Raw genomic sequence first — 26,370 nt, forward strand, 5'->3', positions numbered from 1 at the left:
ATCTACATTTGAAGAGTTTGAGCTTTCTTTTAGACATCAATATTGTTCCAGGACTTTATATCATTTAGGAAAGATTAATACTGAATAATCCATCTTTTAAACAGCATGCTAGATAACAATGAAACAACCAGTTGTTTATACAGGATTATAATAATGTTTATACGATTTTTATCTTTGTTCATGCTGTTAAATGTAACTCTAACCTCTTTATTTGAGACTTGATGTCAGCAATGATAACTTACATACTAAATACCTCTTTAAATCAGGAGGAAGACGATTAAATTGTTGTCTTTATGATGACTGTGTACTCGGTTTTTTTAATATTAATTTTGAGCTATTCATTCCTAAGACCAATTTTCCAGACATTTTAAGGTGACTGCCAGGACTATGCATGCTGTTAATTTACCTGATGTTTTTGCTGACTTCATCGTCCTCATTCAGCACATAATTTAAGTTATTGTTATTTGTTATTTAGATTATCATGAGCAAAAAAATTCAATTAAAGAAAAAATGTACTTGTAAAAAAGTTTTATTCTATTGACATTTTAATGTTTAAAAAATTATACTAGCAAATTGTACTAAAAAATTGTTGGAGGTCTTCAAATGTGCAGCAACACATGTAATACAAAAAATAAAGAATCCAGAAAGGTGAAGGTAGGTTTGCGAAATGTAGTGTTAAAGGAATATTAAAAATAGATGCTTTAAAAATAGTAAAAAAAACAGTTATAAACCAAAAGAGAAGTTTTTCTGTAAAAAAAAAACCAGATTTTTCTAATTATTTCTGGATCGATTTGTTTAATAGAGTTCTTAAGAATGAACTGCTCTTTAAGTTAAGAATAAATCATGGTAATTAGAGTAATATTTTTAAAAAAATTTCTCCTAATCTTTAATTATTTTGGTTTTCTTCCCCTTCTTATAGTTCTATATTCCTTTAAGTGCACTTTTTATTCCTATCAACTGGTATTTCTATCTTGCATTGTCACTTAATTACAAAATAGTTTTTGAGAAGAATTTTGTATTAAAAAAAAAATTCTCTTAAAAAATAAAATTATTGTATTGTTCCATTCAATTATGTAGAACAATATTTTCACACTTTTATTATTAAAGGATTAGTTATTATTGCTTTAAGAAAATAGCAAATTCAAATATTTTTGCACGTAACTAAAAATACAGAAAAATTCAGTAGCAATGCAAATCTGCTATAATTCATTCCTTATGAAAGGACATAGCTGTTGCAAGGAATGGATCATGCAGACCTGTGAGGTCTCCTTTTTGGAGGGTTCTTTCATTCAAACATTTTTAAACATCTTTTGCCATTTTGTTTCAACCTTACAACCTCTTATCATTTAAATTCATGAAAAAAAAAAGTATATTGGTGGTGAATAATCAGAAAAATGACTGTTTTGATTCTATTAAGGAAAGACAAAGATTACTTATTCATAAAGAAAATCATCTTGAGAATACAGTAAATATTAATATAGAATATTTCCAAAATAGGCCACCAAACGTCTGCAGTGGTTTCCTTATATTAAAATAAAGAAAAACGTTCCTATAAACATGGGACTGGAAATGCTTTGTTTTCTCGCTAGTCGCATTTTTTTTTTTTAATAATTTTTGTCTCCAAAATGGTTTGACTAATTACGCTGAAATTTGTCATGGTACTTACTAAGATAAAAGACCTATTGTTAGAAAAATAAACAACCTTATCTACTAATATTTATCAAAAAGGTGGCCATTTAAAATTTTAAATCCAAATAATGCGAAAACGATAAACTTTATTAAAAAATCATGAGTCAAGTTTTCTTTTTTAATTTTAAACAAACTAGCATACTTTGTTTTTTTACATGCTTCATAAAATAATAGTTACCGACGTTACTAGTATATTGTTATTTGCATAACAGGATGTTGGAAATAATACATAACAAAACTTCATTTGTGATTTTACAATCATCTGTTGTTAAAAATGAAAAACATGAGATGCATTAAATCAAAGGTTTTTAATCAGCTGATATTTAAAAAAAAAATATTTAGAGCTGTTGTTATTGTTTACATTTACATTGTTAAAAACATTCAATTTGTTTGTTGGTTTTAATAGTGTTTAAAATGGTTTGATATTCTTATCGTGAGTTGGCAGATATGATTTTTATGTGTGGATGAGCCAATGCTAGTGGCCAGGAAGCAGAGTGGTTGTATTTGGAACCATTTCCTAACTGAAAACATCCTAAACATCACACATTCGCTTCAATTTTTTAAAAGCTTTCTGAGACTGGAACTCTGTACATTAAAATAGAAGACCGAGAAAGACCAAGGCAAACAAGAACAGTTGCTTTAGAGGGAAACTTTTTAAATTCAGTCAAAGAAAATTCACATGTAAGTATTCGACAGCTAGGAGATATGTTACAAGTAGGACATTCAACAGTGTGAAGAGTGCTATACGAGCAGTTGTATCCATACTGCATACAACAAGTTCAAGCATTTACACCTGCAGATTATTCAGCTAGAGGGAATTTTTGCCAGTGGTATCAACAGCAGAATGCCAATCCTATGTTCACTACTTTAGTGTTGTGTACTGATGAAGCTACATTCATGAAAAATGGCATTACAAAATTACATAACAATGCGTGTGTGGGCAGATACCTCAAACCATATTTGAAGGAAATCATCAGGAACACTTCAAAATGAACGTGTGGATTGGCATCTTCAGGAAAAGCTTCTTGGGCCCTCACTTCCTGCGACTGACACTGAATGGTAATAATTATGGACACTTTATAGAAAATGTATTCCTCTACTTTTGAAAGAATTGGCCTTGGAAAGAAAAAATGGTGCATGATGGTGCACCAGCACACTACACACTGCATGTAACGTAGCTACATATGGGCAGAATTGGATTGGAAGAGGCGGGCTGATACCATGGCTTGCTAGATTGCCTGATATGAGTCCTATTGATTTTTATAATTGGGGGTACATGAAATCTTTGTTTTATTTAGCACCTGTTAATGATGTTGAGACTCTTCGATAAAGAATTACAGAATCATATGACGTCATAAGGAATCAACCTGGGATCTTTGAACAAATACACCAGTCAATGCAAAGACATGTTGTATCATGTATTACTTCAAATGGAGGTCATTTTGAGCATCTGTTGTGATTTTTTCTTTCTGTTTGTGGACATTTTAGGTGCCTGTATGAGCTAATTGTTTCATGAATCTTTCAAAAAATTAATTTTCAAAATATTTATCTTTCAAAAATATGTCTTCATATTAATGACTATTATTGTATTTCCTGTTAAAATTATGTATTTATTTTTAGTAGAAAGCTTAGTTATTTTATGAAGCAAGTAAAAAAATCGAGTATGTTAGTTTGTTCAAAATTAAAAAAGAAAACCTTTTTGACTCTTGTGATTTTTTAATAAAATCTATTTTTTCCCCGTTTTTTGGATTTAAAAATTTTAAATGATTACCATTTTGAAAAATATTCTTAGATAAGGTTATTTATTTTTCTAATAATAGGTCTTTAATTAGTCAAACCGTTCTGGAAGTAAAAATTATTTAGTGAAAAAAACAAAATTGCCGCTAGCGGGAAAACAAAGCATTTCAGGCCCCCATGTTTATAAGAACATTTTTCTTTATTTTAATTTAAGAAAACCACTGCAGAAGTTTGGTGATCTATTTTAGAAACACCCATATATATATGTATATGTTAATTTATGTTAAAGGTAAAAACTGTTACAGACTGGAAAGCAAACAGAATTGCAACAAGTGACATACTGATACAAAAACTATTTCATAATTTATAACCAAAATAAAAAAATAATAATAATTTTTCTAGATAAGTTCAATATTGGTTAAATATTATCTAATGCACATGTTAACAGTCGTATGTTAAGTTTACAAAAGATGTTAATATTTATTCCTCCACTGGATCCACATTTTTATAAAATTCTTTAATTTTTATACACCTTTTTTTATGTAGTCTTTTGCGGTAAATAAATACTGGCATAATAAACATTTATTATCAATTTTATTATAAAAAATTGAAATTATTTACATATATTTTATCTCTTTTGATGTTAAATTATAACAATGAATGATATTTTTATCAGTTCTGTTAAAATAATCTTTAGACAGAGCTTGTTACACTATCACTTTTAAAACACCGTAACATTTTTTCCATAATAATAACATTAGAAGCCAATTAGAAGGACCCTTTAGTAAAGTTACTTTTATGGCTATTGTTAACAGTGCCAACCTTAAAAAAATTAAGTTGAAATAATATACTCAACATAGATATACCATTAAAACATACTCACACACATTTAACACTTATACATGGATGCACACACACACACACATGCACATACATTCACACACACACACACATATGCACGTATATGTTATATATGTATAATATACATACATATATATGTATTTATAAAAAAAAAAAACACTTACCAACAAATGATTTGTTGGTTAAGTGGCTTTTTAATAAAAAACCACTTATAAACTAAATCACAGAAACAGAGGGAAAATTAATAAAAGTTAAAGTGTGTTAAACATGATTTAGGATAAAAAGAGTTTGTCAAATAAGAAATGAGATATTCTAGTCACTGTCATCACAAAATGTCTATGTTAAACAGGTTTTCACACATTATGTGTTCAGTGAAACTACAGATTTTACAACCCATTGTTAATAAAATATTAACCTTATAACAATAATATTATTTTACCATTAATAATAAAAGTAAACAAATAACAAAAATATATCAGCAACAACAAAAAATCCATATAAAAATCTTTATCAGTTGAATTGTACCTGACAAATATTAGATTATATCTGTATTCATTATTTGAACTATTTTCACATAATAGGATCATTAACAAAATTTCAATTATAGGATTAATAAAATGTAAGGAAATAGCTATAGTAATTGAAATATCATAGATATAATTACCTGGGAAACCACAGCAAGCAATATTTTGGTTATCAGAGTGTGGAGGGGTTAACCAGTCCATTTTCTGTTTAAAATTATATATATTATTTTATTTTTTTTTAAATATCTTGCTTTTATTGTAAAATTCTGATCCTATAACTTTGTGCCAAGAAGGTGCTCCTAAATTTATACTTTCTTGTTCTGCAGTTCGATTTGAAAACTTTTTTATGTGTATTTCATCAGCTAGGAGCTTGTTAATTTCTGTTACAAAGGAAATTCATTGATATACTAATGAAAGGCCATCTAAATAGAAATCTATTGAAAATTATTATTTATTTTTTTGAGGTTCATTTGCTAAACAACTTTTTTTTGTCTTCAGTCATTTGACTGGTTTGATGCAGCTCTTCAAGATTCCCTATCTAGTGCTAGTCATTTCATTTCTGTATACTCCCTACATCCCACATCCCTAACAATTTGTTTTACATATTCCAAACATGGCCTGCCTACACAATTTTTTCCTTCTCCCTGTCCTTTCAATATTAAAGTGACTATTCCAGGATGCCTTAGTATGTGGCCTATAAGTTTGTCTCTTCTTTTAACTATATTTTTCCAAATTCTTCTTTCTTCATCTATTTGTCACAACATCTCTTCATTTGTCACTTTATCCACCCGTCTGATTTTTAACATTCTCCTACAGCATCACATTTCAAAAGCTTCTAATCTTTTCTTCTCAGATACATCAATCATCCAAGTTTCACTTCCATATATAGCGACACACCAAACATATACTTTCAAAAATCTTTTCCTGACATTTAAATTAATTTTTGATGTAAACAAATTACATTTCTGACTGAAGGCTCGTTTCGCCTGTGCTATTCGGTATTTTATATCGCTCCTGCTTCGTCCATCTTTAGTAATTCTACTTCCCAAATAACAAAATTCTTCTACCTCCATAATCTTTTCTCCTCCTATTTTCACATTTAGTGGTCCATCTTTGTTATTTCTACTACATTTCATTACTTTCGTTTTGTTCTTGTTTATTTTTATGCGATAGTTCTTGCGTAGGACTGCTAAACAATAATATTATGATATTAAAAAAATTAATTAGTAATATATAAATTTGTTAAATCAGGTTACAACAGTGGAATGAGAGTTTCACGAAGACAAATATCAAAACCAGGAGAACAAGTGTTCGGCTGTAAACCTCCAGCTTGTTATTCTGCATTAGATTTTTATGTTGGAAATGAGTTAGTTATAGAAACTTTCAAATATCTTTTAATCGATGCTGATGAATATGCATTAAAATATATGGAACTTCGTGCTAATGAGGTAATTAATTCAATTTTATACTTTGTAAATTTACCCCTAATTGAGTTAATGAAGTGTATATTTATAAACATAACTGTTATTTTAGTTCTTCAACAGAAAAGGGTGAATTTGTTGATGGCAGCTGCACTAACTGTAACATTGTTACTTACTGGTGAATTTACGTAAATAGCAATTTAAAATGTAATTTAATATAATAAAAGATATTTTGCCAAAAAAAAATAATAGTATATATATATATATAAATATAGAAATAAAATATTATTATATTATGAACTGACGGAGATCTAAACTTTCATTGTACCAGTACATTAGGTTTTCCTTAATTATACCAGGTTTTTTTTGTAATCTTTAAAAAACTAACAATAAAAAGTTTTGTTGAAATTGATAGGCAGAAATTTAAATAATATAATAAGTAAGTAATCAGCATTTAGTTTGTGTTAAGATTGCTGTAAAACAGTTATTCATATAATATTGTTTCCTATATTAAAAAAAATATACTCATACATTTATAAAATAGGACAATAAAATAATCAAGTAGCAAATGAACATACTACTCACTTTAAAACAATGAATTGTATTGTATCAGTGGTTGATAGCTACTGTGCACAGTATTCACTTGTATGTATATTAATAGAGAAAGAGTAATACAAAAATATAAAGGTGTGAACACAGCGCTCACTGCAATGACAGGCAAACTATTCACATCAGTTTTTCTTATTTATGATTGAATATCATTACATTCAACTTAAGTGGGTTGAACGCTTATTTTGGTGGGTTTGTCATACTGATGTGCATTTCTGGCTCTGTGAAGAAGGTAACAAGAAAACATTTTCATCGTCTCTTTCTTTTGGAAGACTAGCACGGGAGTTGGTCATTCTTGAGCAGAGTTATGCCAATTCAAGGAGGGACTTGTGTTTTATGAAAAAAAGTTTTTTTTAAAACAATCATTACTTGATTATGTCATGTTTTCATGTGCTGTAGGATCAGTAACAAATTTTTTTTCTGTTGGGAGAAGCTAAAACGACTTTTTTCTAGGACAATAAGTGTTTTTTGGCAACAGTCAGACGAGATTAAAATCTTTCATCATCTTTTTTCTTCTTCTATGAGTTCACTCTACCTCTTTAGACCAAATGAACAAGAGACAATCCTATGCATCTGGCTGATAGCTGGGATGGCTTCAATCATAAAAGAACTAGTTAATGTCCTTTTATCAACAATGAGATTTACATCAGAACGATATACCATTCAAAATTTCATACTATGATTGTCATCATAATAAACAGAATGGATTTTTTGAAACAGTTTCAAGCCCAAGAATATTAATTTAATAATTGATCCACAGTGTTATTATATTACACCCAAAATGAAGCTCTTCTGACAAAAGCAAATATATTAAATATTTAAAAAAAGAATTTGCCATATTATAAATCACTTTTAAATGATCTTAAAATATATTGAAATAAATTCTCATGAACTAAATCTCAATTTCTAACTTTGATAAATTCTCATTCTGTGATGAAATAGTCCCAAAAATCCACAGTGCCATATTAAATTATCTCTAATTGAGGGTGTGTGAGCTTGCTGACATTGCAAACATCTTGACAGACCATGTCCACTATATTTTATGTGTTGTTTTGGGGATGAAAAAACTTTCCGCTTGATGGATGCCATCCACATTTGTCTATTAAAAATGCATTCAACTGAATACTTCTCAAGGTATTTAAACTCGATTCTCCTTAGTCTTTTCATTGTTTCATAACAGTAGATTAAACATTGATTTACCATTAGATGCCAGAAACCAATCAGTTTGTGTAAGCAAGTGAAAGTGCATCAAAGGAAGATAAAACAATTCCATCTGCAGAAAAAGTCATAGCTATGGTGTTTCAGATGCAGAGTACCTGGAAAAATACAGGATCATCACCAGGTTTCACTACTGGACCGATTGAAGGATGCTATTGAGGTTAAACACCCACATCTGGGCAAAAATACTCTTTCACCTGACAATACGTCTACACAGACATCTGGTTGTTGCTGAAAAACATCATGACCTACACTTTGAAGTACTTCCAGATGTGCTGAATTCATTGGATTTGACTCCCAGGCATTTTTCCAAAGCTGAAGAAATGGCTTGCTGGATAAAGAGTTACTTCAAATGATGAGGTCAAAGAGGAGACAACCGCTTATTTTGCAGGGTCAGACAAATCCCTTTTTACTGAGAGTATTAAAAAGTTGGAAAGTTGATCTGAATGTATCAAATTGTAAGGTGATGATTACGTTGAAAAATAAAAACAAAATTTCTGATAAATCTTGTTTTCTTTATCAGGTCGAGAACTTTCCAAATGTCCCTCATAAGCATGTATCAACTTCACATCTCAGTTAAGGTACATAACTGCATGTTCACCTGAGTAATATTCGGCAATTTAAGTCAACTTGCAATTTTAGGAGTTCTAATTTTCATCCCTTCATGACCCAAATATTTAATTAAATTATTACAACTTTTATGATATCATGAAATTTTATATTATTCATTTTTTTCTTATATAAATTTTTTTAATTCTTACAACTTAACATTTTATTTATTTTTATTTTGTTTTTTACTTTTCAAAAACTCTTTATTTTTAGAACTTTTTTTCAGCCTCTCTTTAGTAGTGTTATCTGGAAAGATATTTTGAAATATGTATGTTATTTAATGTAATCACTGTGTAATTTTATTTTATTAACTTTTTAAATAATTTGTGAAGACAAAAAGATTGCTAAATTTACCGATGAATTAAACTGAAAGTATATTAAAAAAATTACTAAATTCCGCAATTTATTTATTTGGTGTAGTTCAAATCACATTTATTAAAAATTCTTTAAATAAGAACTGATGAATTATGTGACATATTTTTCATTTACATTTATGTAAATTAACATTTACATTTTTTCATATTTATTTATTTGTAAAATATGTATTCTGGTGTAAATTTATCCATAATAAGTTAAATTCTGTAATTGATTATGTACTGAAGAGTTAACAGTCTCTAATTGAGATATGGAACACACTGAAGCTTGCTGATCAAAGATTCACTTCAAATGAGATCAAAGTCGAGACAACTGCTAATTTTGCAGAAGGCAAAAAACTGATATCTATACAAAGGTTATAAATACTTCTGGCTATGAGATACTACTTAATAAACAAATGGACATGAAAGAACCTTTAAATGACTTAAAGACAATAACAAAACTTGTGTTTATTTATTTAGAGACTTAGGACTAAAAATATTCTATCACTATTTGACACAATGGATTCTTATGGTAGGAAATGAGTTCATAATCAGTATGAGGTTGGGTTCAAAGATTGTTAAACATAAGATATTAATTTTGAAAAACCAAAATTTATGTAAGTTGTATTTTTTAATAAATTACTACATTTTAATGTGATTTGATCAGCAATTTCACTATTATTTGTTCAGTTCTAGGTAGAATGTAATTCACATTTTGTTCATAATATTTCATCAATACTCTTTTGTATGCAACTTTTTTATTTTTGTTATTTTTAGTTAATGTGGTGTTTTTTTTTCTTAAATTACATAAATTACTCATATACAAAATGAAGCTCATCAAACCTAAGATGCCTCAACACTATAAAAATTAAGCACTGGTAGAAAAAAATGGTATTCTCAATGCACTTGCAGAGGTTGAACTAAAATTTAATTTTACAAGTATAAAAAAAGTATAACAAGCAGAAACAAGCTTTTAAGCAGAAGTTTAACAAGTTTAAAAACTTTTTATTTACCAATGTTCTAATGAACTTTAACGTTCTAATGAATTTTAAGATTACTGCTTACATCAGTCAGTAGTTATCAAACTATTATTATTAGTTGACTTAACCCCTTATCATGTGCTTATTATCAAATGATTTACTTATGGTTCCAATTAGAGCCAATTGTAAATATACTGGTTATGGAACAAAAAAAATTTACTAATCTTATTTTAGTTCATTCATTTTGATATGCTGATTTAATGTTTTGTTGTTTTTTTTTCACTTACAAAAAAATAAATTCTATACCTTTGAATTCCCAATAGTCTTAGACTAGTGGAGAATCTTTATAAACTAAAATTTTACTTGTTAATCAATAGCTATTTTTAATTAAAATTTCTGTCAGATTAATTATTATAATTTTGTAATTTAAATTGAGTGGATTTTTTGTGTTATGTAGTTTTCTCTTTTCTTTTATTTGTTATTAATAAGTTTATTTAATCTGTTTCAGTTTCCAAAAAGTAACGTGAAATTAATATTAGATAAAGTGAAAAATAAGTTAAAACCCTGTTATAAAGAATTTGTGTCACGTCATTTGGTAAATGATACAATACCTGTTCTAACATACAGACAGTTTAGGTAAGTAATATTAATATAACTTTATCTATATACTTTATATAAGGTGCATTGAAACTTAACCTCAACCTCCAGAATAGGGTTCACACCCTTTTTTAAAAGAATAGAAAGTCGCTTAACTTGAATCTCTAAGATGTAAGTTTTACATCAATTTTTTATTCCTCTCTGGTAATTTCTGAAATTTTATCTTTCCGTGTATTTGACTTTTTAAAAGAAACACAGGCTTGTCAACTGGAAATACAACAAATTTCATCTAATTGTCTTTGTCAGGCGAATTCAGATATTATTATTTATAATAATGGATCTAAACAAATGAATCAATTGGTTGTGTATTTGTTAATAGTCTCTGAGCTTGCAAAGGATTTTATATAGACACTGTCAAGCGGAAAGATCTATATGAATGAATCGATCTCCAGATATGCATGCAACTAAAATTTTCCTTTTTACTCTTTGGTTCTAGCCTTAAACCAACACTACACCTCATCCAAGAGATTTTATAACAAATTAAAACCCTGATATTCTTTTTATTTACATCCACTATTCTAATGACATTGATTTTGAACTCATTATGAAGCACTGAGAAAATTTCAAATGACAATACTTCAGTAATATATAAATACATTATTATATTAACCGATCAACCTAAGTACAGAGTAATAAAATAAAATAAAATAGGATGAACCTACCTTATTCCATAATTCAAATAAGAGTGCTTTCGCAAGTCCTTCTCATCATCAGCTGCTCTATGTAATTTTTCAAATCATTCGTATTAAATTACACATTAAAATTGAATTTAAAATCCTACACTACAGATAAGATTTAAAATGTAAAATTGTTAAAAGATCTTTTACCAAATTAAAATCAAAACAGAAATTAAAACTAAAATTTTTAAATTTTTATTTAAAAAAAATTTAAACTAAAATTAAAATTAAAAATTTCATATATATAAAAAAATATGAAGTCATTTAATAAAATTAAATTAAAAAATCAAAATTAAAATCAATAATAAAAACAAAATTGAAATCCTTGTGGACTTGCTAGCCAAAGTTATGTGACTGTACAGAGTTGAAGTATTATGAATTATCAATGTCTAAAGAAGTGCTGCTATCTACAGCAGCTTTTATGATGTGTCATCCTCATATTTTATATGTAGGTTGATCAAATTAAATGTACTTATATATATATATATATATGTTCTAAAATGTCAAAAATTCTATTATTTGTATTAATATTGTATTTCTTAATTTCCAGTATTTCTAAATTTGTATGAATATTGGTTATTGAATGTGAATAAGATCAGAAACATTAGAGAAACGCAATTTTTTACTTTTATAATATTTAAAGTGTTCATCAATTCTAGTTTTAAATACATTATTATAACTAAGTTAGCGATTTTTATACAAATAGTGCTAAAAATTTTAAGGTATACTGATGTTTAGTCTTCTTTTAGAAGTCGATTATTTAAAATTTTTCCTGTTAGACTATTTTAAGTTTTTTCTTCTATTCTTATATCCCTTTATTCAGGGTAGTAAGGCAGAATTGAAGGTGGTGAGATGATGAGTTTCCTTAAAAAATAAAATTTGAATATTTATTTTATATGAAATTTAATATGTATGTAATAAGATATGATGTGCAATTAATATGAAATATTTGTTTTTCTACACCAAAATCATCACCAAAGTTCAAGGGTCTTGAAATGGTGATATGTGTTTACGGTGCCTGTATATTGATGTATACAGGTATGCAATACATGTTTACAATGCAACAGTAACTGACTTGTAATACATATCTAGATCACCTATAATCATTACGGTTATGGGAACCCAAACATGAGTACATATTACAGCAATATTCATTGTACACAAGTCAAAACAAATAAATATATGCAGAATTGTAAAGAAAATACAGTTTGCTGTTTTGAAGATATTTTTATTATTATCCATTTCTACTTTGTATCGTCTGTATACATTTCAGCAGTAAAATTCAATATTTTATGAACTTACATTGTTACTAATAATGTAAAATTCTTGTTTTTATTTACAGGGAATCGATAAAAAGTATTCTTTGTGATGAAATTACTGAACATGAAATAATAACTTTGGCTAGATACTATTCTTCAGAGGTGAAAGTTGATCCGCTACCTAATGAATATTTAAGGTATGAATTTTTTTATACTAGTAACAAAAACAGAAAAAAAAATTTAACAAATGCAATGTACATATATGACAATGTTATTAAATAGGCCTTTATATTAACTGATTTCCAATGTCTATAAGAATCCTATTTTTTTTTTTATACAAAGTTTATAACTTGAGTGATCGTAACTGAAAAAATATAGAGCATAATGATGCCTATACTTATGCAGATTATTACTGAAGTGCCATTTACTGGAAAATATTAAAGACATCATTTTTAATTTTTTTTTTATGCATTGTACAAGTCTTGTCCATCTTATATTGCTTGTATAACTGGAAGAACTTTTGCATAAATTACATAACTCTAATACTGTACCTCGCTGAAATTCAGAAATACTTCAGTATTAGATTACTTCAGTAATTAGAAATACTGCAGTATTAAATTTATCAGGTTTTTTATCACTATTTTTTTTTTTAATATAGAAAATAAATTATTGTTGTACTTAGTTGCGGTAACATTTTTTATTAATAAATGTATATGATTTATAAAAATTTTGTGAAGTAGCCAGACTTTTTTGAAAATGATTTATTAACCTACATCCAAATTTCTAGTGTGATTTTTTTTGTAAAGCAAATTTTATGTATAGCCTATTAAATAATGAAATAAACAAACATTTTAATTAATATTAAAAAAATTGAAAAATTATTAGCCAAATAAAATTTTAATTAATGAAATATTTGGTCTTACAACGAGAAGGCACATCTGTTTAAATTCAAAATCATATACATATGTTTCTTTTTAATTTTTTTTGTTTAAATTAAATATATTGATTTATTAATAATTATTAACCGCTGATTGTAAAAAAAATTTACAATAAATGATAAATAACAAAAATAAAAAAAATATGAAAAAAATCAGAAGTCATTTGTGAAATAAAATTTGATGTATTTTCCATCTTAATTCAAACTTTTTTACAAGTTTAATAATTATAAATAAATCAATATATTTAAATTTTTTAAAAAAGTTAAAAAAATTATATGTATATGAAGTCGGATTTGAAACATGTGCAAAGTATGGATGTGACACGTTCTCACATACACCACATAACTACTTGAGCGACATGAAATGAAATTAATATATAAAGTAATATAAAATGGTGATACAGACACCACAAAAATGTGATACAATGTGGTGTCCACTGCAGTGCAATTTTGTAACCGTCTGCTTTATTTAAGAACTGGAGGATCGTGTCTCACTTTCAAATGAAATAAGTTTAAATGAAGTGCTGCAAAAAATGTGTATATGTAATTTAATATGTGTACAAGGAAGTCATGTGGTGTCCACATCAGATTTTTTTGTTTTATATTTGTCTAATTTTGTGATGTAGTTATGATCATCAAGGTTACAAAGTTTCTCTTGATCCATTCAGGAAAATGCTGGAATAATTCCATTTTTATCCATGGAGAATGGCATATCTCCCCATTTCTGATATGGTCTATGGATTATTACGAACAGATCATTACATCTTTCATTACATTAATTAAATTATTATATAATTATAAAAATAAATGAAGTGGTTGAAATAAGTCTAAAATGTTAGTATAAAAAAAATTATTGTAAAAAAAAAGGAAAAAGGAAATGAATGAAATCAAGTGAAGTAAATGTAAAAAACAATATTAATAAAACAAATAAATAAAAAAAAGAAATAAATGAATTTAAAAATAAAAAAGAAAATTGGTAACTTGGCTTGTTGTCAGAAAACATTAAAAAAAGTCTGATTTTAAGCTTTAGCAATTTTTTTTTTCTTTTGATTTATCTTTTGCCGCATAAGCTTAAAGATTGTGCTTGGGAAATGGAAATGGGATTTCATAGCGTATGAAAAATTCCATGCCCGACTGAGATTTGAACCTGGGATCTCCAGTTAAAAGGCCCAGACGCGCTACCACTCCGCCACAGAGATCTATAAATAAAAGCTCAGCCCTTTTGATAATTATTCTTTCAGTTTTTTTTTAGTTCTTTAGTTCGTTTATCTTAATTTAGTTTCTTTTTAGTCCTCTGTTTACAGTTCACAGTTGAAAATGTTTATTATTTATTTTTGTATCTTATGTAAAATTTATATAAATAATCTTATTATTTGTTTAATCCAGGAGTATTATACAATGTGAATTGAAAAAAAATTTATTTAATTCATTCGAACGATTGGAAGAATCATTTCGTTACAGAGACATTAATGGCAATGGGAAAGTGAAAAAAGATGCAGCATATAGTGTATTAAGAGGTGCAAAACTTCCACTTGATGTTGAAGTTATTAATTATTTTCTTAATAAGTAAGTTTTCATAAGTTATCCAGTTTTCTATTTTATTAATTTTTGTTTTTCATTGTAGAATAGAATTGAATGAAAATAATTTTATTCACCTGGCTACCTATATTATTAATGTCAATGAGGTTATTAACTTTGATATTATCTATATAATACATTATTATTTACTGTCAGAATAAAGTATTTAATTAATTTATTTACCCAATCAGACCACAATATTTCCTGTAAGGATTTAAATTTTCTTGAATATGGAAAGAAATAACAGTTTCATTGGTTTTTTTTCACTTACATGTCATTTGTCCATTATGTGTTTCTGCAATTAAAAAAAAATGTTTATTTAACTTTAAATGCTAATAAATTGATAAGTCCCCACCAGGTTGGTCTAGTGGTGAACTGATTATCTGATTTCAAAGTTGAGAGTTCTAAGGTTCAAATTCTAGTAAAGACAGTTACTTTTATACAGATTTAAATAGTAGATCATGGACACCAGTGTTCTTTGGTGAATGGATTTCAATTAACCACACGTCTGAGGAATGGTCCGCCTGAGACTGTACAAGACTACATTTCATTTACATTCTTACATATCATCCTCTGAAGTAATACCTTATGGTGGTTCCAGAGGCTTAACAGTAAAAAAGAGAGATTGATAAGCGAGGGGTATTTAATCTAATAAATATAGAATTTAACAACGTGTGCCTTTATGTTTATAATGTTGCATTTTTTAGTGGTTAATAACTATAGCAGTTAATGCCACTTTAAATACAAAAATAAATAAATTTTAAAATTAATCACTTATATTGCTATTTTTTTTTACTTTTTCTTGTTCACTATTATTGTGAGGGCTACTTATAAAGTAATATATGATCAAGTAATAAAAATAAACTAAAAAAAAATTTGATACATACTTAATTGTAACATACAGGCTACTATTACTTCTCAACATTGTCCTTCCCCAAATTCAAGCACTTACTATGTTGTGACATCAGTTTGTCTATTCCCTTTTCAAAGAATGGCACCAAAGTACTTATCCATAAGTTCATTTTGCTTTTGAAGTGTTGAGTAGCCAGTCAAATTTTCAAATTTTGTGAAAAGATAAAAATCAGTTGATGCCAATTAAGAGCTGTAAGGGATGGTCAAAGATCAACCAATTAAACTTATTTAATCATCGTACTGTTAGTTGCAGTGTCAGGCCGAACATTGCCATCCAAAAAAACCCTATGTTAGCATCCCTTGCTTTTATTCTGTATTACTCTCCTAAGGTTTGTCAGCATTTCACAATAAAAATCTACCTTGACAATAGTTTACCTTTCTCTGAATTTCTTACATCCTTCTTTTACAGTACCATCATTCATTACATTATTACCATAAACTACAGACAGCCAACAGAGGATCTTAGTTGCAGATGTTCCTTGTGGTAAGAATTCATAATGGATAATGCCATTGTAATAAAAAAGAACAGCAAGAAAAAACTTAACATTTGATTGAACTCTGCATGCTCTTTTCAATTTTTGTTCTTCGGAAAGCTTCCATTGCAATGATTGGATTTTCCTTTCAGGATTATAACAATACACCAACTCGTCACCCCTTTTTGAAACATTTGAGTAATTCTAACTCATTAACAATGCGATCAAACAATTTGTTCTGCAGTGCTTTTGCAATATTTCTTTCGTTGAAAATTCAATAGTTTTGGAACAGATTTTGCTGCTTCTCATTTCATGTCCAAAATGTCTGTCAAAATAGTTCCACTCAAGTCATAAGAAATTTCCATCTCTTCAATAACTTCTCTAACAGTGATTCAAAAACTGCTGATAACAATGTCCTTTATTTTGTTGATATTTTCATCAGTTGTTGATCTGTTAAAATGTTTAATTTTTTATCACCTTTTTGGCCTTCTTGAAACCATATGTACCACTTATAAAAACATTGTGTAGGTATAATATCCTCATCAAAAAGTTTTTTCTAACAACTTCACCATTTCGCTGCACTTGCTTTAATTTTTAACACAAAATTTAATGCAAATCTGTTATCAAACAAAGTCAATACTTATAATAAAGTGCATTCTAATTACTTGACTGCCAAATTTGAATTATATGTTCAATATGGCTGAAAATATTAATATACATTATAGATAGTGCAGCCTTCGCATGGGGAAAAGGCTTAAGGTGTTCTAAATAAATACAGTATGCAGAATTAAAAAATTCTTGTTACTTTTTTATCACACCTCGTACTTCTGAATGAAATAAATAATAACACAAAATTAAGGGTAATAGAAAAAAAAGTGGTATCAATATATAAAATAATATCTATAAAAAAGAAATTTAATTAAAAAAATTAAAACAAAATTAGATGCGAATGAATTCATTATACTGTTCTATTTTAATTACACTAATAGACAAAAAATTTTTTTTAATATTTCTCTAAGTGTGATACCATTTCTTGAATTGGTTTTTACGGACATTACATATCAGTAAATATAATTTTTCTATCATTCTTAGTTTTAAATAAATTATGCTTCAAAAAAACTATGGGAAAATATAGTTAAAATCTGTAAAATTTATAATCTTGCATGGCCGTACCTGTGTTAGAATGATTTTGCTGATGCTCTTCTTTTATAAATAGCCTCAGGCACATCCCGAATTAATGCCCAATAGTAATTGGCTAGCATGTTAGTATTCCATTTCCCTTTGTAGCGGCTTTCCATCACCGAAATGTCTTAGTGGAAACGTTCACATGTTCATCACTTATGTCTCCAAGGTTGTCCAGGAAAAAATCCAGATGTGAGTGGAGGAAATGTATTTTCAAAGACATATTACATCCCATAGCTTTGTATGAAGTAAGAAGTTGATTAACAATATGATAATTGCCAGATTTTTGATTGCTGAGAAAACTTTTGCAAATGTCTTTAAATGAAGCCCAAGCTGCACTTTCTACATTATTTAACATTGAGTTAAATATCATCTTTGACCAGCTCTTGTATTTGAGGACCAACAAATACTCTTAATTTTTCCTTCACTTACATTCAGAAATTTCTGCTTATGTACAAAAATCTGGGACTATCCTTCTTCATTGCTTTTAAAAAAATTTTCATTAGCTTAATATGGAGAAACCCACCGGGTTGGTCTAGTGGTGAACGCGTCTTCCCAAATCAGCTGATTTGGAAGTCGAGAGTTCCAGCGCTCAAGTCCTAGTAAAGTCAGTTATTTTTACACGGATTTGAATACTAGATCGTGGATACCGGTGTTCTTTGGTGGTTGGGTTTCAATTAACCACACATCTCAGAAATGGTCGAACTGAGAATGTACAAGACTACACTTCATTTACACTGATACATGATTCCTCATTCATCCTCTGAAATATTATCTGAACGGTAGTTACCAGAGGCTAAACAGGAAAAAAAGAGAGCTTAATATGGAGAGGGGGTAAAAATATTTTTTTGGGTTCAACTATGGGCTCATAAATAATATTTTTCTCATTTGGATTTAAGTTGTCTTGTTTCTTTCACTCTTTGGTAACATAATTTTTATCCCTAGCTCAGCTGTCTAGTTCGCAAAGAAAACACCATACTAAGTACCATACTAAGACCATACTAAGTACATGACTTAGTATGGTCTAACTGCATGCCTAACAAAATAGCTACAACTTTCAAATTGCCATATACGTTTCAGCTCTATTTTTTATTTTTTCAAGAACATCTTTCATCACATAGTTTGTCATTAGAATTAATACCATAAGCGACTGGTATCAAAGGATATTTGTTATTGTTGTGTAATAGAACCACTTTTAAACTATACTTGGAAGAACTATGAAAAGGTGCCAGTCCTCAGGTTTATGACTTGCCATAAGTGCAACATAAGCTCATCAATATTTTTGCAATAAACTGAATTATTTTCATCAATAAAATGCTGAGAAAGTTCTTTCTGCCAGATTTGATAGCCCAAAATTTTTGTATTTTTTTTAAGTAAATTCCAACCTTGCAGCCTTGATCCTAACAGTTCAGCTTGATTTTTTGATAAATTTAAATCCCTAACCAAGTCATTTAATTCACCTTGTGATATAAAATGTGGCTTATTGGAAGATAATTCATAATCAAAATCATTGTCGTCTTCTTTAGTACTGCCTCATTCTTCATTTGAAACATACATTCACAGGTGGTTCAGGAACTGGAATAATTTCACTGCGAGGTACAGGCCTGATTGCAGATTGCAATGAAGGATAGTTTACAGTATGTTTAGATTTTTTAGAAATTCCAGATACACTTGTTAAACAATAGTAATAATCGGTTACATGATCCTTTGGTTCATGTCAAACCATAGGTACACCAACTGGCAAAGCCTTCCATGTACCTTTCAGCCGTCCTCTTAAATATACAGAACAAGTAGTGCATATTATATGAGGAGCCTACGTCTTATCCTGATCACTAATTTTACACTGAAAGTACAAATGATATGTTTTTTTAATTAAAGGTGTAATGTTTTTTTCTATTTGATTTTATGGTAAACTCATCACATACATAATAAAAGGCATCCACATCATTTACCCAATTTTGAGGCATTATGACACTGTACTAGTAACAAACTTAAGACTGAACAAAATTAATTCACTCCTAAATCCAGTGCTTAATACAAACAACACAGCTATGTTTCAGCTACAAGTTTTGACCCGCATAGACAACATTAATCTTGTCCATGAAGGCTCACTCCTCAGTATTAGATATGATGTCATTATATCTGACTATGATATGATTTAATTCTTTGTGTAGTATTGTTTACTTATAGCTTAAAAATTATGTTAAAAAAGTTAAACAATATAAAATGAGCTAACAAAGTACAATAATAGGAGCTTAAAATACTAAATATATGTTGAAAAATAAAAAAATTCTTTAATTAAAATAGAATTTTTTTTCAAAAAAGGTGGGTGATAGAAAGATTCTAAGTTTATTTTCAGCATCAAAAAACAGATTAAAATCATGTATCAACATATTAGGAAATAAAAATTATGTTTATCGATGTAATTGTCTTAACCAAGTTATTAACAAATCTTCCTTCACCTATTTTTTGTTTGTTTTGTTATTACAGAATGTGCACTGATGAGGAAGGTAAAATTTCATATAAAGATCTTTTGGATTTTATTGATTATAAGAAAAATCCAGCCCCTAATACACCACCAATTAATGTTCCTGTAAGTAATTTTTAATTACGACTTCTTATATTCTGTTTAAAATGCAGACACTGTTTGTACAAGACAAACTTTTAAAACATAAATTTTATATATTTTTAACAAAGAATTATTTTATTCATGAAAAAAGAGATTGTAAATTTGAAAAATTAAAACATGTGATAGTTATAAGTAACTTTTTTCTATGTATATATATATATATATATACGAGAGAGAGAGAGACAGAGAGAGACAGAGAGAGACAGAGAGAGACAGAGAGAGAGAGAGAGAGAGAGAGAGAGAGAGAGAGAGAGAGAGAGAGAGAGAGAGAGAGAGAGAGAGAGAGAGACAGAGAGAGACAGAGAGAGACAGAGACAGAGAGACAGAGAGAGAGAGAGAGACAGAGAGAGACAGAGAGAGACAGAGAGAGACAGAGAGAGACAGAGAGAGAGAGAGAGAGAGAGAGAGAGAGAGAGAGAGAGAGAGAGAGTGAGAGAGTGAGAGAGAGAGAGAGAGAGAGACAAAGAGAGACAGAATGAGAGAGAGAGACAGAGAGAGACAGAGAGAGAGAGAGAGAGAGAGACAGAGAGAGAGAGAGAGAGAGAGAGAGAGAGAGAGAGAGAGAGACAGAGAGAGACAGAGAGAGAGAGAGATAAAAATACTTATTTTTATCGGTTCCAGAGTTATAGCCAAATAAAATTTTAATTAATGAAATATTTAGATCTACAAGGGGAAGGAACCTATGTTCGAAACAGATTTCAAAAAAAAAAAAAAATTAATAAAATAAAATTTGATGTACTTTTTATTTAAAAAAAAATGCGTATATGTAATTTAATAGGCGTACAAGGAAGTCATGTGGTGTCCACATCTGATTTTTTTATAGTATTTCCAGCCGATTTGTTTCATTTTCCAAATATCGCGTTTTTTACTAAAACTATTTTTCCATCGTTCTAAATTTGAACGCTTAAAACTCGATAACGAAGGAGTTAACAGAAAACGGCGTTCAACGTTGTTTTTTTCGTAAAAGTTTAAACCGAAATCACGTATCGTACGTCAACCTTCCTATTTAAAAAATTAAGTTTGATTTATACGGCGGAAAAAATTAAAATCCACCGTGATGCAGATTTTTTTAACTTTGGTGAACCCCATTTCTTTCTACGCCCGTAGACGCTTTTTTCGAATTATAATATATTTGCACTTTTTTTTTACGAAGGATTCGGCGATTATATTTCTTCTTCGCTTCCGTCACCCCAATTTAGCGAATATACTAGCTGCAAAGGTGTGCCTGTGGCACGCCCTCCGCAGCTAGGCCCTGCGGACCGGTAATCGCTAGCGCACAGATTTGAGCGTGTTTAGCGAAAGATCGGATCTGTACGTTTTACGTCGGGTGAGTGTAATCAAAACGCAAGGCTAAACGAATTAATTTATGGATGACCGAGATCCGGTCGATCAAGAGCGTACCCGATGAGTTAAACGGTTAGCGCTCGACCTGCCGATAGTTACGGCGTTTGAATCGTAAAAAACGGACCAGCGGTTGCCGAGATATTATGGTGGCACCCCGTCGCACCCCCTCCGATTTCCGAACGGCGCCCCGGGGGCGCTTGAAAATATTATCGTCTGACGAGAACCGCCGGAAGCGGAAGGGGTTGCGTCGAGTGGGGGTGAGAAAATTTTTCAGAGCGCTAGGACCGACCGTTTTCGAGATATTTGCGATTTTCTTCCAAAATTTCGGATCCTGTTAAAAAGTACTAAATTTTTCCCAAGCTACGATATATATGTATATGTGCAATATATTGATATATATATAATAATATAAACAATTGTAATAATTGTATTATATAATAATATAAACAATTGTAATAATTGTATTATATAATAATATAAACAATAAATGTTTATAATAATAAAAACAATTGTAAAATTTAAAATATATTTTTAAAAGAATTCAACGAAAAAAAAATTAAAAAAGAAAAAAAATATTTAAATAAAGAAGGAAACAGTTACGCGGTATTAAAATATTAAATCAACTTTAAGAGAGATTTAATTTTTAAATGGATTATGACGTTGTAGAAATAGCAGGTATTTAAAACTTAAATGTCCTCACCTGTCTTACATCGATAACAAAAGATTTAAACGCGGTTATTTAAAATTTAAAGAGCTATCTAATTCGATTAATCGAAAAATTCGATTTTCATAGATAGGTAATTTTTAAATAGATTATGACGTTGTAAAAATAGCAGATATTTAAAAATTAAATGTCCTCACCTGTCTTACATCGATAAGAAAACATTTAAACACGGTTATTTAAAATTTAAAGAGCTCTTTTATACGATTAAACAAAAAATCTACTTTCAAATAATATTAATTTTTATATATATTTTTAATAGGGATGAATACGTATGTGTATACAGAGTGTTTCTAAAATACGGGGCTGGCAATTATTTTTCGGATTCTATTTGTAAAGCTAAACGAAAAATATCCTTAGGAATGGCAATTTCTCCTTCGTTCTGTCATCAGCCTCTGAAACTGTCATCAGACAAAATGATAGAGAGAGAGAAAGAGAGAGAGAGAGATAGACAGAGAGAGAGAGAGAGAGAGAGATAGAGACAGAGAGAGACAGAGACAGAGAGAGAGACAGAGACAGAGACAGAGACAGAGACAGAGACAGAGACAGAGACAGAGACAGAGACAGAGAGAGAGAGACAGAGCCAGAGAGAGAGAGAGAGACAGATATATATATATATATATATATATATATATTTATAGAATTATTCATTTAGGAATGATATATAGGGATTGTTCATAAAGAGGGATGTAGTTAACAGTAGACAGTAGGCTTGTTGCATCGATTTCCAATACAAAGAATTTATACTGACACAACACTGAATACTGCATTCTACTATCTGTAGAATTTAATTATAGTAATTATAAATGCGACCTGCATTTTCAATAATTAAATTTATTTAATATATTATTATTTAAACTGTAACTTCTTGAGAACTATTATTCATAAACGTTCATTATAATTTATTTTAGATTTCCCTGCTGTGGTAAAGATTTTTTTACTTTTTTTTCTATCATATTTGTTTCTAATCTTAAGATGTTATGTAGATAGAAGAAAAGTCTAATTATCTTTTTTCATTGTTTGGCTGCGTGACATCTTACTTGTAACATATTTTCATTCAGTTCAGTATTAAATGATGAACTTTAAACTGAACAATTTAATGTATTTTATTCATAATTGATTTTTGTTTTATCACATCATATAATTTCAATCTGAATACAAACAGTAGTAAATGATAATTTCAGTTAATCAATTCTGTAATTTCAATTTTGATGAATTAGAACTTGAAGCCAGGTTATGAAGGGAATTATGATACAGAATGTTGACAAGCAAGATTGTGAAGTTTTACAGGCTGTTCCTTCATTTTAATCATTAGTTTAGAAATCAGCTCTTAAAATAATGTAAAATAATAACATAGTGAAATTATTAGTTTCAAAATGTTTAAAAGTAAAAGTTTAAATAAAAAAAGAAAATAATACTGATGGGGGCTCATGTCATATGAAAAATTACAAAATAAAGAAATTAGATTTTTTTCTTCTTTCTCTGTGAATTTGATTAGTAAAACACAAAGTTAACTAATGCACTCACAAATTAAGAAGAAGTCATCCAAATAATAGTGCTTCATCAGGGCTGATTATTAATTGTCACAATTTCCTAAAAAATGCTTACACATTGCCAGGCTGAACTGGTTAACGTTTTCGGCTAATGACTCCTATCCCCAGCTTCATTCTGATGTTAGGTTCTAATTAAAAAAAAAAACATTTTGATGTGCCTGTCATTGTCTAAAAAAAATTTTAGTTACCACATTATATGAAAAAGGAATGAAGACTCTTCAAGACCACTCAAGAAAACTGCATTAGATATCAGGAGATCTACAAAATTTCTTAGAAATCAATCAAAAAAATGTTTAAAACTACTTTTATTCCCCAACCTTTTTTTGATAACATTGTGTAAAAACCTTTTCTGTGTAGAAAATTATTTATCTTAATAGTATGCACTAAAATAATAAATTCTAAAAGCAGAATTTCTGGTAATATAATATCATCCGGTGGTATTTTTAACATTGTCTTTTACTGACAAACTAACATTGAGTTGATCTTTTATCAATATTTTAAACTAGTGGTTTAATGCCAAATAACCCTGAAAGGCATAGTGTTTAACAATGTCTAAATTAGAATGATATTCTAAGTTGTAATAAATTAGAAAATGTTTCCATGTAGCATAGTTTGATTTATTAGTTTAGAACCATAAAGAAATTAAAGTTAGGGTGATAAATAATTATGATAATATTAATATAGTATCAGAAACTTATTAAAAATTTTATAAAAAAATTTGAGTGCAGATCAGCTGTGTTTCTTGTCTGTCAACATTTTTCTAGAGAGAAAAATTAATTTTTAATTAAACAAATGAAAGATTAGCAACAAACAAAGTCTTATATGACATTCTGTTTGTAATTAATGAGGCAACACATCTCGCACTAATTTTTTTGTAACATCATTATCAACTTTGGTACAATGTAACATCTATAGGCACTATAGACCGTATAAAGTTATTTACTGGTTTTAAGCTAGGTGCAGCCATTACATACTACTAATCCTCTGCTAGATAGTGTTAATTCTACTGTTATTTTCTGTCCTAAAATGCAAAACCTTGAAAACCTTTTTTTTAGTACATATATTTTAATACTATCAATCTTGATGACCCATATTCAGACATTATAATTTTTAGTATTAAAATGTAGTAGTAAATATATGATCATGTGCTGTTAAATATATTAATGACTATTATGAATAAAACTGTGTATTTTAATTTTCAGAATATGATAAGCCTCGTTGAAAAAGAAAATACATCTCGTAGCCGTAATATTGAATTTGTTCTGTTAGAAAAATTATTAAAAGACACCGAATTAGAAAATGAATTAATACAACAATCTAGTTAATATTTTCACTTTAAATTGAATTATACTGGCAATTAAAAATTCTGTAATTTAAAAAAATTATTATAAGGAATTATTATAGTAATTAAGTAATAATTTTTTAAATTTAATATTTTAAATTACAATCAGTTCTTGAAGATATTTTTATGATGATACCATTATCTCTTCTTAAGTTCATTTTTATTATGTAAAGTTTTTTTTTATTGTAATATGTAATATTTTTACTGAAAAGAAATAAATCTTTATAAATGTATTAATATTATTTGTTTTTTCTTCTTTAATCCTTTAATTATAATTTTATGATGGTAATTCTAATTTTATGTATGTTGTGTGATAATAATGTATGCAATCTTACCATTATTTGAATCATGAGGTACAAACTCCCCCCCTAAAAACAAATACAGTTTCATAAGTCACATTTTTGCACTATTTATTATAGGTACTGGCTGTCCTTGTGAATATCTTTATTCTAAGAGGCAGTCATTCTCTGACTGGTGAATTACATACATAACCATAAAAGTTGCTGGCAGGTAATACAAAAAAAAAAAAAATCAGTGAATCCGTTTTTTGCTTTAAAACGATCCACTATATTTGTACAACGTTTTTACTTAATCAATAAGGTGAATAGTAGATTATGAATGTATTGAAATTACAAGTATACATGAGGTTCATTAAAAATAAATATTATTTGGCAAGAGTAAGTTTAAAATCTATAATAATAAAAAAGAAAATTACTTAGAATTTTCTTTACGTTTTTACATAATCACATTTAAAAATAAACATATCACATTATGTTGCTCATTGTTTTATCTTACAATTACAAAAACCTTCTGCTAGTCAGCCATTTTAGCATAATGTTTTTGGACTCATCATCAACTTGCAAAATGGCTACCACTAAAAAATCTAGTTTACAGAATAAATGAAAATCACTGGAGGGTAAATAGAAGCTGTGTAATTGGACTTTGATATTTCCCAGCCCAATATTTTAAGTAATGTTTCAGTTGTTGCAGTCAAGTGTTATCAAGAAAGAAACAGTGCTCTATGCTTATAGACTGCATTATTTGTTTTTGTTGTACATCAGAGCAGGTTAGTTTTTACATCAAGCCTGAACAACAAATTTAC

General features: G+C 28.6%; 1 protein-coding gene across 7 annotated transcripts in view; it reads left to right on the forward strand.

Moving 5' to 3' along the window:
* LOC142332836 (EF-hand domain-containing family member C2-like) overlaps positions 1–25,361 on the forward strand; it is a 367,638-nt gene extending 342,277 nt beyond the window's left edge. For 6 of the 7 annotated variants that reach the window (XM_075379467.1, XM_075379472.1, XM_075379468.1 and 3 more), the window contains exons 9-14: positions 6,063–6,259; positions 10,513–10,640; positions 12,681–12,794; positions 14,921–15,100; positions 20,170–20,272; positions 25,129–25,298. In XM_075379467.1, the coding sequence (XP_075235582.1) occupies positions 6,063–6,259; positions 10,513–10,640; positions 12,681–12,794; positions 14,921–15,100; positions 20,170–20,272; positions 25,129–25,251 (845 nt within the window). In that variant the 3' untranslated portion in view covers positions 25,252–25,298. Of the gene's footprint in view, positions 1–6,062; positions 6,260–10,512; positions 10,641–12,680; positions 12,795–14,920; positions 15,101–20,169; positions 20,273–25,128 lie in introns of all 7 variants that reach the window. The other variant, XM_075379474.1, reaches the window with a different exon arrangement.
* Positions 25,362–26,370: the final 1,009 nt, after the last annotated feature.

The sequence above is a fragment of the Lycorma delicatula genome, chromosome 12, assembly GCF_047948215.1.
Source record: "Lycorma delicatula isolate Av1 chromosome 12, ASM4794821v1, whole genome shotgun sequence".
Classification (NCBI taxonomy): Eukaryota; Metazoa; Arthropoda; class Insecta; order Hemiptera; family Fulgoridae; genus Lycorma; species Lycorma delicatula.